Raw genomic sequence first — 13,532 nt, 5'->3', positions numbered from 1 at the left:
TCTAGCCTGCTTTCTCACCCGCGAACCCCAGACTGCATTTCTCGTTCACAACAGACCATCGGACCTGTCCCAGACTCTCCGTGGCTGATTCCCCACCTGGTTGCATCTTAATGGGTGTAACGGTTGACTTTTAAAAAATGATTGTCACTATAAGATTTCTCTTGGAAGGCATTGTTGAGAATGTGCGAGAGAAATGTAAAAAGGCCGAAGTGTTTTGTTTTTTTCACTACATGGCTGCACCATCAACTTAAAAACCAGAATCACTGGCTGGCTTTCTTTTTAAAGGAATATATATTAATAAATATTAAAATTTATTTTATTTCTGTGAGTGAACTATTCACTCTGCTCAAGTTAAGAGCAAAGAGATGTCCAGTTTTAAAGTTTTGAGGGAAACTGTATTTATATATCATCTCACTTAAAAATGCTGAGGGGTAAATCCCACTAGTTACAGTACAAAACCCAAAAGATGACTTTTCTGCTTTAACTAATGGTTAGTCTTGTGTAACAATATCTGGTAGAATGAAACTTCCAGATTCCCAAGGAGCACAGTGCCGTCCCTGTGCCTGTCGGGGGAGGGGAAGCGAAGGAAGGAAGAGAAAGCAAACCAGAACTGTCTTCACCACCATCAATTTTATTGCTTAGGAACCGGAGCAGTCCTTTCTCAAGGCCTCCACAGTGAGCGACAGCTGAAACCCCGTTAAACAGAATCGCCGTGGGGCGGACTGCCGTGCGGCCCGTGGACAGAGCAGTGACCAGAGCACGGACACGGACCCCATCGAGCTGTCAAGAACACAGATCCGGCAAGTGGACACCGACACCTGCAGTGGTAGTGCTTTATCCAACACACGCCCGGCCGAGGCCTCGCCCGTCCAGGACTCCTGTAGTGTTCTAAAGCGAATCAATAAACATAGGTTGTGTTTCATTCGCAGGCTCTGCCATGGCCTTTCAACGCCGTCCTTAGTGCTGAGAGGGGAGGCTGCAGCGAGGCTATGACATAGGTTGTTTGCAGCTGGCAACCAAGGACATTTACAGTTTCTCTTAATAGTTTTATATACAGCCCATGTTAAAAGCAGTTTCTATCGGAAGCAGACTAGGCTACTTTATTTCTCCCAGGATATTATTGTTTTATGTAGAATACTTGGCACCATAGAACAGTAACAAAAGACAGACAAAACAGTTTACAAAATTCTTAAAAGGTACACCCGAGCTAGCTATCAGCTTCACATTCAGTTCATAACGTGACAGAGGGGAGGCAGGGGTCCTGGGCTCGCGCGCTGGCTGCGGTCGGTCCCCCAGGACGGCACGCTGGGTCTCCTCGTGTGCACAGGTCTGTGGACGACACGCAGCTCCGACGCCACTCCCACCTGCTGACAGGACGCGCACGGGCAATCGCACTGGAAAGTATATTTAGCATAAGTTTTGGTAAGATTTATAAATTATTCTTAAAAAGTATATATTTATATATATTTATATATATAAAAATGGAAAGCAGCTGCAGTGTGATTCAAAGACCATGTGACATGGCAGTACAGTAACTAAGGAAGGGGAGCCATCCCAGTGACGAGGAGGGGCCCCTCGCTCTGCCGGCGTGGCCACGCTGCCTGAGTCAGCAAAGAGCCCGGCCGCCACCCTGCCCGGCATGCCTCCAGCTGGCAGGGGGGACGCTGGACACCTGTGGGGTTTCTACACAGAGAAGCTCCTCCAGGCTGACAATTATTAAAAAATTGAAAACTGTGAAGTCTAAAATACAGAATCTCTTTGCTGTCTATTAGAGTTTTGGCAACAGGACTGTGACTTATTAAAAAACCCAATATTTCTACTTAATGTCACATGAACAGACGAGACAGTGAGGTATGTGAGGCTGTTCCGGAACGGGCCGGAGGCTGAAGCGAAGTGTGGGGCCGGCCGTCTAGCAGGTGGCGCTCGGGCGGGTTCTCAATGCAGCTGTTGAGAGTGTGGATTCCAATAGTCTGCGACTTCCGTGTGCTGCTCTGCTACAGGGAGGTCTCGCGGAGGGTCCTCCTGTGTCGCGGGCGTCCCCGCCCTGCCGTGGAATCAGTCATTGGTTAACGGAACAAACACACCAGGAAAAGCTCAGAAAAGGTGAACTTGAGGGAAGGGTCATATTTACCACCGCGTCACTGCACGACACAACACTTGTGCACATGTGCGTGAGGTTTACCTGCCCCGGGCGCGATTCGGAAGGCCAGGAACACGGGCTGCATCGGGGACAAGAGGAGGGCATCAGGACCACACGGTGAGTGCTGCCGACCCCACACCCTGGCTCTCACAGGGCAGCCTGAACTGTGTCCAGCAGTGGCGGTGGTCAGCACGGGCCAAGGCCATCATCCCATCCCGTGTGCAGAGCACCAGTGGGAGAACCCGGTTAATGGGACCGAAGCCGGGCTGGGCCGCCAGAGGCCCGGGCAGAGGGCCTCCAGGTTTTGTGAAGAAGGTACCATTTCCAGATAAAAACGGATGTGAAAACTGATTTAAAGGATGGCTGACTAAGCCCCAGATACCGTGGAGGACAGAGCACCCGTCCCCAGGTCTGTTCCCGCTGGGCACCCGTTTGAGACCCGTCTTAGGGTGATGCTCCAGTGGCCTCAGCCCAGAGGCCTTGAAAATGGTGGACATCTCTAGTTTGGCCAAAGGTGAGACACGGCCAGCGTGACCCTCAGTGAGGACCGTGGTGCTCCAGTGTGGGTGCATCGCGTGTACAAACACCCAGTGTTTCCTTGAAGGGCTGGGTCTGTAACACTCACGTTCCACACTGTGGACACTGTGCTCGGCACAGGAAGGCCATTAAAATATTTCAAATGCACACTGGAGAAATGGCTTTCAGAAAACCAGCTGTAGATACACACTTTTACTATTTGTAAAAAAAATATTGTATTTTATTCTATTGTGACTAGTCATTTCTGCCTTCTTACCTGCCTCCCTACCTACCCATCCACCTATCAACCTTTGGTATTTTATTAAAATTTAATTAAAAAAGATGGACGTGGCCTACTGTGGGAAGCCAGACTAAGGGGGCGTAGCAGAGGCCAAAGAAGTGGCCCGCCCTGCCACCCGCCCGCCCCTCAGGCCCGGCCCGCACCGCGGCCGTGCTACGTCACCTTGTGGTCTCCCATGCAGACGCTGGGCCCGATGTGGTCATAGGTCACGACCTTCTCCTCGCTCTCCGACTGGGAAAAGCCAACAGAGAGAGGGATGGTGTGGGAAGCAGGAGGGGTAGGGTTTCCTCGGGGACAGAGAGGTGACCGTCTCTGTGCACAAGCCGCCCGCCGCCCACCCTGCCTGCTTCCCCGTAGGCTCTGGCCGCCTCACAGCTGCCAACGTGCCCCGGCACCTAAGAAGGGGCAGCCAGTCCGCGGCAGAAGGTTCTGGCAGTCCTGGTCGCACCTCAGCCTCTGGCTCTCGTGGCTGGAGGGCACCTGCCTCTGGAAGGGTGGGGACCGGGACCCGGAGTGTGGGCCCCAAGCTCTGCTCTGGCACGTGCCCCTGGAGCTGCAGGGGAGGTGCAGCCCCAAGTCACTGCGGCCGTGCACTTGGGCACTCTCCTTCCAGGGACAGAGGCACCGTCTTGCTCTGACTCCCCCTTCACATTTGTTTTGACAGCCGGCTCTATTAACCCAGAGCTCCAGTTCAAATGAGGACAGATGCCGCTGGATTCCACGCTGCTGCACACGGCGATCTGTGTACATTAATTAACCGCCGTGCGCACAATGCTGCCACTCAGTCGTGCCACCGCGAGCCTGCAGACGCCGTTCTCCTGGGGGCGACGGTGAAGGGTCTGTTCCTGGTGATCAGTCAGCGCCAAGAGGGCTGGAGTTTTGTATCCACAGCCGCAGCTTCTGAGACTATAAAGTTAAAACTGACGTGTCTCCGATGCGGTCGAGGCCTGGGGTCAGGTTCACTTCCAGCCTGGTCGCCGCCAGAAGGTGTAAAGCACAGCCTGCTGCCTTGTCTGCGTGTCCCATCCTTCACGGCCGCCATGCTGCTGCATCACGTGTGGCCCATCCATCACGCGGGTGTGGCGATTTACAAAGGCAGCATAAGTGTATTTCCAGCTGCATGTCGTGAGACACACACACCGGTCCCAGGCACACGCCTCGCTGCGCAGTCACCGCGCGGCTCCGGCAGCCTGCTGTGCCCCCACCTTGGCGTGTTGGGCTGGCGAAGCAGAATGGAACATGACGCCGAGGTGACCGAGCGTGGCATGATGGATGGCGCCCAGGAAGCTGCTCGCGGTGTGTCTCCTCGTCCTGTGAGGCTTGCCGCTGCCAGGGAGCCCCAGGAAGGCGTTGGCCCTCCCCATGACAGCTGCCCAGCCAACTCGGTGCCCACTGTGTCTGAAGCCGTTCAAACCCTGGCCCCCAAACCAGAGAAGATGTGAACAAGAATGAATAGTGGGGATGGCGTGGGGCTGCAGCTTCCGTCCATACTCCTAGCACTCACGCTGTCTGTGCTTTACCTCGGACAGTACTTTTCTGGGTCTCCGGTGCTTCTCTTGTAGATGACTCTCTTCTCGCACCCCAAGGCCCCTGGAGGTGCCCCAGCTGGCTGGCGGCTCGGTGCCCAGCTCGTCCCAAGTGCTCAGAGCCGACCATACTGTCCACTCATTTCATTCCTCCCATGGTCATCTCCAGGGCACAGACCAGCAGGCCGAGCAAAGAGGGCAGGGCTGTGTCGAAGGCTGGGTGCCAGGCAGCCTCCGCTCCGGTCTGTGTGCTTAAGCCAACGTCCGATGCAGCTTCACTCAAGGACTCGTGGAGAAGCAGCCCAAGTGGCTGTCCTCGGTGCTGGTCCCTGGGTGCACGCCCTGCCTACAGGCCAGGGGGAGGGCCGAGGCCCTGGCCCATCAGAGCAAGTCTGCTGCAGCCCGACCAGCCCCCTGCCTCCAGCCCAGGCCCCGCACAGGCTGCCTCCCCACGCACCTGGGTGCTCCCGGCTCAGGGAAGAGCCTCGGGGGCTGGGCTCTCTCTGAAAGGCCAGCAGGGCCTCCTGGTGGGGGGCTGCAAGGCCGCTGAGCAGGGGACAGGCCGTGGTGTGCCACTGGAGCAGCTCGTGGGGGCTCTGCCCTCCTGGCCATGACCCCTTCTGCCCCCTGAGCCCCGTGTTCCTGGTGAGGGCCCAGGGTCTGGCACATGGGCACAGACAGGGCCCCTATTGTGGCCGAAGGGGCCTGAAACAGATGGAGTTGAGGTCGGGGGCCGGCCAAGGTGTGCTGGCCCAGCCCGCAGCAGCTCTAGCACCTCCTGCCCGTCCTCACGCGGCTGCGTCACACCCAGGGCCCGTCTGCTCTGAACCCTGACCAGGGTGCCGTCCCGATGAATCAGTACACTTCGTTATCACAGTTTTTCAGTAATGGAGTTGACAAAACCAATTCAGATATTGATTCCTTTGAAAACGCTCCTTTTGTGTTAAAATGTGGGTACTGAACAACCTGGAAAATCAAGAGGCTACAAGAAACCCTAAAATTTCCCCATGCTCAGTGCATGAGGCCATCTCCTGGATGTCACCCATTCATTCTAATGGCTCAGGCCTGGTGTGACCCTGGCTCTGTCTTACAGCTTCAGAAGGTCACGACAGACGTCTCGACCAGGCTTCACAGCCACAAGCTCCTCTGTGTGCACAAGTGCACTTAATTCATGAGGACACAGTAAACTATGACTTTTTTTTTTCTGAGGAAGATTTGCACTGAGCTAACATCTGTGCCAGTCTTCCCTTATCTTCTATGTGGGTCAGTGCTACAGCACAGATGATGACTGGTGTAGGTCCGCACCCAGGATCCGAACCTGCAAACCTGGGCCGCCGAAGTGGAGTGCACTGAACTTAACCACTAGGCCATGGGGCTGGTCCCTATAATGATTTTTAAAGCTCTAACTGATGACCATTTATGCACATTTTTGATTCAGAAAGATACTGGATGCTTGCAGGGGCCAGACACCCAGCTCTGGCAGCAGACCCCTCCAGCCTGTGCACTGCCTTCAGAGAGACCGAGAGCCTTGCAGGATGAGGTCAGGGCTCACCCTGGGTCAACAGAAAGACACGCCCTCCAGACGCAGTGCCTCCCCAACGTGGGCTGGCACTCTGGGTCCCTCTGAGCGGTGGTCCCGGGGCCATGGCTGGCCGGGCGCTGGGGGCTCCAGCACTTACCCTCAGAATCAGCTCCTTGGCGGAGGGGGACATGAGGACACGGTCGCACCACGCGGGGCACCGGGTGTTCATGTACTGCTGGCCCTGGCTGCAGTCCTCGCTGTACGGGTAGCTGGGGAGACAGGACACAAAGGCCGGGTCAGTGCTGCCTGGCTCCAGCCCCTCCTCCTCAACCCGAGGGGGAGGGCCCTGCGGAGTCTTTCCCCACACACCTTAGCGTGGCCAATGCTACCCAGGGAGAGAGTACACACACAGAAGTTTCCACAGTGGAAAGTCAAACTCACAATTTAAGTTCTCACTCGAGTTTTGGTTCTAACACAGTATCTTCAGATAAACCATCGCTTAAAGAAGTGAATCGTCTATTAAACTTTGTCCTTATTTTTGGACATGGTCTACAGCACAAATCTGTAAGGGAAAAAATGACCCCCTGCTCCTCTGCCCCACCGTGGCGCGGACGCACCCAGCTCTGCCAGCCCTCCTTCCTCCTGCGCCCAGTGACTCGGCTGTCTCCTCATGTGAAATGCCTCTAATGCAGGCACCTTTGCTGGGGACTCTGTCTCCACATCTTGCGTGCCTCCGAGGGAGCCTGCGGACATCGCCCCACTCGGCCACACCCTTGTCCCACAGCCTGCTCCCCCTGCAGTGTCCCCATCTTAGGAAGTGCCAGGTACCAGGCCTTGGCCTTGGGGTCATCATTGTGGCGCAGTGTAACTGTCCCTGACTCGCTGCCTTTCCCGCCCACTGCCCTGGCTCGGCCACTGGGAGGCCTGGGCCCCCGGGAATGGAGGCACCACAGCCGATGACGGACTGACAAGTCATGCAAACATGGGCGAGAAGCAAGTGGGAGTGATGCCAGCCCCAAGGCTCAGCCTGTGACTGCCAGCTGAGCATGCCCCTGTTGTCCTGGGGCCTGGCTGGCTGTGCCTCAGACACCAGCCACTTGTGCACAGTGGCCTGGCTGAGGTGAGCAGCTTCCTCCTGTTTCCAGAACTCACCAGAACAGTCCTGCCTCTGAGTTCTGTGCTGCCCAGTAGGCCTATCCCGGTCCATTTACAACTGCGGACCCCGCCCCCAAGTGGGCAGTTTGACCGGACCTGCATTAAAGTAACAGTAACTGAGCTTCAGTGGGAAGAACTGGCTTTGTGGGGAGCCCTGGCTGTGCGAGGTGCCCACACGAGTGCGGGTCTGCTTGTTTGTGGTGCATCTTGTATGGCCTTCACTAGAGTCTAAATTTCTCTTTGTAAAGTCTCGTGTGTTTTTTACGTTAATCCAAAACCCCAGACGGTATTTGCTGCGGCGGCATCTTGTTCTCCACTAAATTCCTGGCTGCTTTAGCGGGAAGAGACGAACACGCTGGCTTTCCGGCTGCTCCTGCTGAGGGCGCCTGGTCAGGTGAGGACTCTGGCCTGGCCCCAGACCCACGTCACCCCTGAGCCTCGAGCACTGGCGGCGCGGTCAGATTCACAGGTCGCGTCTCTGCCCCGAGCTGGCGGTTTGGGCCCTTCCCGTCCTCCCGAGGGACCCCACACGCTCTCAACAGAAGCAGGACTTCCCCTCGGCGCCCAGAGGGGCCGGCTGCCTTACCAGACTGAAGACCCAAAGCAGCGAACGGGGTTAGAAGCAAGCCTGCGGAGCGCCTCCCTCCGACGGCGTCGCACTTTGAAGAGCACAGGGCACTCACTACCCACAGACTGCTTCTCAGGAGGAGCGGCGAGCCGACAGCCGTCCTGCTTCCCAGCACCTAGCGAGGGGTCTCCTCCCTCAGGGCTTCTCAGTAACCCGACTGTCACTAGGAAGGAACTGTCCACCGGCTGGGAGCTGCCTGGCCTCGAACGCAGGACCTAATCTGGGCGCCCAGGGGACACGGGGGACGGGCTCCCTGCAGTGGGACTCACGGGCCACGCGGCCCTCCTCGGGGAACGCGTCACCTGGGAGCTGCAGGAATCAGGGGTCCACATGGGTCTACCCCGAGTTTCCAAAGGACAATGTGCTGAGTCACCCCAGAGCAAGCTCCCTGGCTGGGGGCAAAGGTTAGGGGTGAGGCTGGCCGGCAGGCCTGTGGCCACAGCTCAGAAGGTCCTGCAGGCTCTAAGCCCACGGCAGGCTGGTCTGTGCAGTGTCATTTTCTCCTTCTACGAGTTGTTCTGGAGCAAGGGATTCTTTGCTATGAGGCAGCGGCAGGACAATTTTACCCAGAGAGGATCTGTGACCGGCCCAGCAGGTCTCCCTGAGGACGAGGCCTGCCACCTGTTGCCCGCTTCTCCCGCCCCGCAGGAAGCAGCTACACTTTGCAGCGAGCGCTATCTGGCAGCTCTCTGTGACTCATGTTGTGAGTCTGGTGCTTCCTGCCGATTCCAGAGCATTCCACCACGTCCCCTACCCTGGCTGCACCCCTCTGGGCAACCTCAGAGGAGGGGTGGGCACACAGCTGCACACGGCTCGACAAGTGGTGTACGAGGCCCAGCTTAAAAGCGCCATTTGAGACGCAATCTGGATGGAGCCGGGCCTGAAGTCCACATGCTTCAGAACCACCATCTGAGACTCAGTTACCCCCAGGATACTGTTGCTACTACAGAAATGCCCGCGAGCACCTGCGGTCTTGGGGTGCCATCAGAGGCTGTAGCATGACACCCACAGATCCCTCGGGGGATGTGCCCCAGGACCAAAGTTCAGTGTAAGTCCTGGGGGTCCTGGGGCAGAGAGCACACAAGGGGGACTCTAAGTCAGTCTGTGTCACTCTGCGTACATGGAGGATGTGCTGGGTGGCACTGCCCCTTCCTCCAGCTGCCCACAGGCCAGGATGTGGCGGTGTCACCGCTCGGACAGTCGCTCTGGGGTGAGAAGCGAGCAGAGCCACGGAGGCCCAGAGCGTCGGCGAGCTTCCAGTCCAGCCCTCAGCCCAGGTGCCCAGCGCGAGTCCTGGGGGTCCTGCGTGGCCCCGCCCCTCCATGCTGCCACACGTGTGTCCACAGGTGATTCAACAGGAGAAAGAAGCTGGTCCCAAGGGCTGTCCTGGCTAGGGTGGGCAGGGGCTACGGGGGCAGTGCCCTCACCCCCAGAGCCCAGGGTGCTTCCGATGCCCCAGACACCTGGACCAGCCGCTCCCTGGACCAGGCAGAGCAGACGCAGCAGAGCTGGTCCGGACAGGTCTGGCGAAGGCCAGGGTGGGCCCGGGGACGGAGGGAGCCCAGTGCCACCTCTTCCATCCTCCCCGGGGGTTGAGGCACCGAGTGCGAGCTGTGGAAGGAGGCGCTGCCGAAGCCGCTCTGCTGAGGACGGCCGAACAGCCTGGGCTGCCCGCTGCCCGCCTGGGGCCTGTGCACCTCGGAGCTGACAATGATTAATACGGGCACTTGCTGTGCACGCAGACTTATCTGAAAGCAAACCCTGTGCAGGGTGGGGCCGCAGGACAGGCCGGCCCTGCCGTGCCCCCAAGGTGGCGGAGTAATCGCCATAATTAATGGCAGTGCGATAAAGCTAACAATCGCCCACCTGTCCTCGCGGCCGCCCCTCCCTGCCTGCCCCTCGACTCCCACCTCAGGATGTGGGAAGTTTCAGGTCTCCATCTGGGTGGGCTGGGCAGGCGGGGGTGTCACCATGGGCCCTGAAGCGGACAACACAGCCAGGAAGGCACAAAGCCCTGCTGTGTTTGCCGGCCGCACGGGCGGGAGACGCCAGGCTCAGGAGGAAGTGGAGGGGTGGCTGGGTGGGGACCTAGCAGAACCTCGGCCAGACCAGGCACAGTTCGACACCAGCCCCCAGAGGTGGGAGATGGCAAGGGGGTGCTGCCTGGCAGTCTTCGGGAGGGTGTGAGGGCAGAAGCCCCTCCAGGGTCCTGGCCCGGCACACAGCACCTGCTCCCAGGTTATGACGCTGCATGGCGACGGCAGACGCGGCTCCCTCAAGTCCCCGGCATCGAGGACGACCTGTATGTATGGAAAGAAAGGCGCAGACGCTGCCTGTCAGATTACAGACCGGCTCATGGACCCAGGGGCCCAACAAAGAGTCGAAGGACTTGACTCCAAAGGTGCCAGCTGTTACTGAAATTCCTGGAAAAGAAAAGGAAAAGAAACAAACGCAAAATCAAAGAAGGACAAGAGCTGTGCCGATGCTGAAACTACTGCGCGGAAGAACTCCACGGCAGAAGTGTGCCGAGACTGAGTCCTGGCTGCAGAGAGCTGGCGGCCAGCGTGCACCTGCACGAGCCAGCCTGCGCCGTCCCCCGGGGGTGACCAGGCTAGCCACTTATCGGTATAACCGGTTCTCTGGTCCTTGTCACCCCTCGGCACTCGTCCTCACGCATCTGTGTGGCCGGGTCCCGTGGGGCTCCGTGACCAGCTGGACGTCCTCCCTCCCACTCCGAGTGCCCAGGCAAATGGCAGAGTGCACCCCTCCTGGGAGCATCTTACGATGTGATGTGTGTCGTTACAGACACATCCATAGATGGCCGAACTTTAAATTACGGCCCACAAATTTGAAGAGGGCCTCCCAGTCCTCACTTTAAAAATAAATGTCTCCGCTGAAAAGAGCACCTCGGCCGGCCTGCTGCAGTGCAGCTGGTCCCCGCATTAGGGATATTTCTGTCTTTTTCAAAAGCTAGAGCTTGCGGGGGCTGCCCCGTGGCCGAGAGGTTAAGTTCACGTGCTCCACTTTGGCGGCCCAGAGTTTCGCTGGTTCGAATCCTGGGTGCAGACATGGCACCGCTCATCAGGCCATGCTGAGGTGGCGCCCCACATGCCACAACTGGAAGGACCCACAACTAAAAATATACCACTATGTACCAGGGGGCTTTGGGGAGAAAAAAAAGGAGAAATAAAATCTTTAAAAAAAAAAAAAAGCTAAAGCTTGCTCTTCTTCTGTAATGACGTCTCTCTCCCGCCCGGAGAGCTCATCTATCTTTGGGAAGGTGTGAGAGGTTGTTTCCATTCGCCTTTCTCTGAACAAATATTTGCACGTTTTGGTGGGCAGACCCAGAACTTCCACACTCTTCTATTCCTTCCGTCCATATGAAAGCCTAACACACGTCAGGCAGGGCCCACAGCACAGTGGATGCTCCGCAACCCATTCCCCATGGGACCTGCAGGTCAGGGGGAGCCCAGGGCCCTGCCACTGACTGGAAGGTCAAGGGTCATGACCTCAGCACCGCCCACAGTCTTGCCTGCAGTGACCTGGACCCAGAGGGAACCGTGCAGTGCTCACTGCCGTGTGGCTGTGTCCGTGCACCCTGGGGTTCGGTCTGTTCAGAGCTGGGTGAAGCCGCAGTTTGCTGCCACACCGTGTGTTGCACATTCCACTTCAGGAGCAAATATCCATTCCACTGTCAGTGGGCGTTTAGGTTATTTCCAGGTTTAGGCTAATTTTTGGAGAGGGGTGTGTGGACCCCTGGGGGTTCCCGAGACGCTTTTGGGGGTCTGGAAGGTAAAAACCATGTTCTCAGTCATACTAAGATGAAATGGGCCTGCCTCTCCAGGGGAAACATCTGAGGGTGTTTGTTGCCAATGACAAAATTCAACCTTTTGGAGAACTTGTATTCACTTGCCCCAGGAGCCTGGCGGTGTTCCACTGTAAACTGTCCTCTGCTGAGCTCGGTGGTCCTGAGGGAGGCAGCTCTGACACTGCAAGGGACACATGCCAGCATCTGGGACACCTGCACAATTGGGCGACCCAGGGTTTCTGAAGGACCATCGTGACGTCACCAGTCGTACACAACAGCGAAAGACCCCTTCTCAAGGCCAAGAACAGCTCCCGCCGCTGGCTTCAGGTCCATACTGCAGCCAACTCTCAGGCATCATCCTTCTCGAGAGGAGGAGCACCCACAACGGCTGTCGGCACCCCTTCCCAGGCACATGCCTGCGAGGCCGGCTCCACCTCACACGCTCTGCCCAGAGCCACCACGGCGGGGCTGCGGCAGAAGCAGATGCGACACTCGGGCTATCCTTCATTAAGCTGAACTTCAAAAAAATTTATTTGAGTCTGAAACACTCCTTTGAGTTTGAGCCACTCTCCTCGAAAATTATTTTTTGTTTGGGAAATAGTTATTTTTTCATAAAAACGTTATTTATGTTAACACGTAACGGGTTTACTGTGGTCATTTTAAAATGAATTAATAAATACTCGTGCATTATGGTACACTATCAACAGACACAACCCACGGGAACAAAAGTCCTCTGAGTCCCCAGTAACTGAAGCGCATCAGGGGGTCCCGGCACCAAATGGGGGAGAGCTGTGGTCCTCTGGGATTTGTCCCCAAAGCGACTTTCAATGCCAGCCCTTCTGATGGAGGGACCGGGCAGGTTCTGCTGTGACCTCAGAAACCCCTCTCAAAGCAGAACGAGCGTGGAGAAACCCAAGCTGGAGTGTCCTGCAGTCCAGAAGCCACATGTGCAAGTGGTGAGCACGTCTGTCCTCTTCCCAGGGGCGCTAGCCTTCACCCGAGCTCCGAGCAGGAGAGTGTCCTCATGGTCAGTAGGCAGCAGCCTGTGGGCAGTGGGGGCTCAACCCCCTCCCTGGGCATCCTGGCACTGGGGGACGACAGCCTCCAGTGAGACGGGGTCCCTGTGGTGCCTCAGGGCAGCCCGAACGTCCAGTAGTCTGCTTGAGACCCCAGTGGTGGGACCCGGCCCTCCAGGAAGGTGGTGAATGCCCCCGTGGTCATCCTGGGGTGCCCAGCACTGGGCCGCGGCATATGGGGATGGAACTCCTGCCTCCTTTCCTGCAGGGACATTGCACCCCTGGTGAGGAGACGCTGGGAGCACAGGACAGGAAGGAGCTGGGAGAAAGGACTCAGTGCCTCAGGCCTGCCAATCTTTCAGAAAGCTCCTCCCCCAACCAAGTGCTTCCTCATTCCCATGACTCAGCCCGAGGCACTGCCTCTCCTGAGCAGGAGCAGGGCGGCTGTGTCACTAAGCTCCCTCAGGCTGCGTCCTGGGGGTTTCTACCCCTCTGCTCCAAGAGAGGGCCAAGAGAGGGTCTGCAGGGAAACCACGCAGGTCAGTGGTTTCCAACAGTGAGAGACTGCTCTGTGCTGGCCACTGTGCACCACTGATACACACCCCGCCCAGGCAATGCACACGCCCAGGCACGCACACACACACACCCCTATACCCATATGCATATATGTGCACACACCTACTCATGTGTGGCACACCAGATGCAAAACCACACACGTGCTCATTTACACACACCTTGCACATGCACACATGTCCATGTACACATCTTGTGCATGCAAACATCTATATGCTCACGTGCACATACTGTATTCATGTGCACACTTCATGCACACACACCCACATCTTTGCAATGCACACCTCCACATACCCATGTACATACACACACATACATGCACAAACCACACACAGGCCCAAGTGTAC

The 13,532-nt window shown here is 57.2% G+C and overlaps 1 protein-coding gene across 2 annotated transcripts in view; it reads right to left on the bottom strand.

The window, feature by feature from the left end:
• Nucleotides 1-611: 611 nt before the first annotated feature.
• Nucleotides 612-13,532, bottom strand: part of INPP5A (inositol polyphosphate-5-phosphatase A) — a 226,732-nt gene continuing 213,811 nt past the window's right edge. The window contains exons 13-16 of one of the 2 annotated variants that reach the window (XM_046652236.1): nt 6,163-6,274; nt 3,120-3,188; nt 2,183-2,219; nt 612-2,044 (exon numbers count right to left, since the gene is read on the bottom strand). In XM_046652236.1, coding sequence (XP_046508192.1) covers nt 1,995-2,044; nt 2,183-2,219; nt 3,120-3,188; nt 6,163-6,274 — 268 coding nt within the window. In that variant the 3' untranslated portion in view covers nt 612-1,994. Of the gene's footprint in view, nt 2,045-2,131; nt 2,220-3,119; nt 3,189-6,162; nt 6,275-13,532 lie in introns of both variants that reach the window. The other variant, XM_046652237.1, reaches the window with a different exon arrangement.

The sequence above is a fragment of the Equus quagga genome, chromosome 2 (assembly GCF_021613505.1).
Source record: "Equus quagga isolate Etosha38 chromosome 2, UCLA_HA_Equagga_1.0, whole genome shotgun sequence".
Classification (NCBI taxonomy): Eukaryota; Metazoa; Chordata; class Mammalia; order Perissodactyla; family Equidae; genus Equus; species Equus quagga.
Note: the sequence above shows the minus strand (reverse complement) of the source record. Positions and strands in the feature narration are given on the sequence as shown.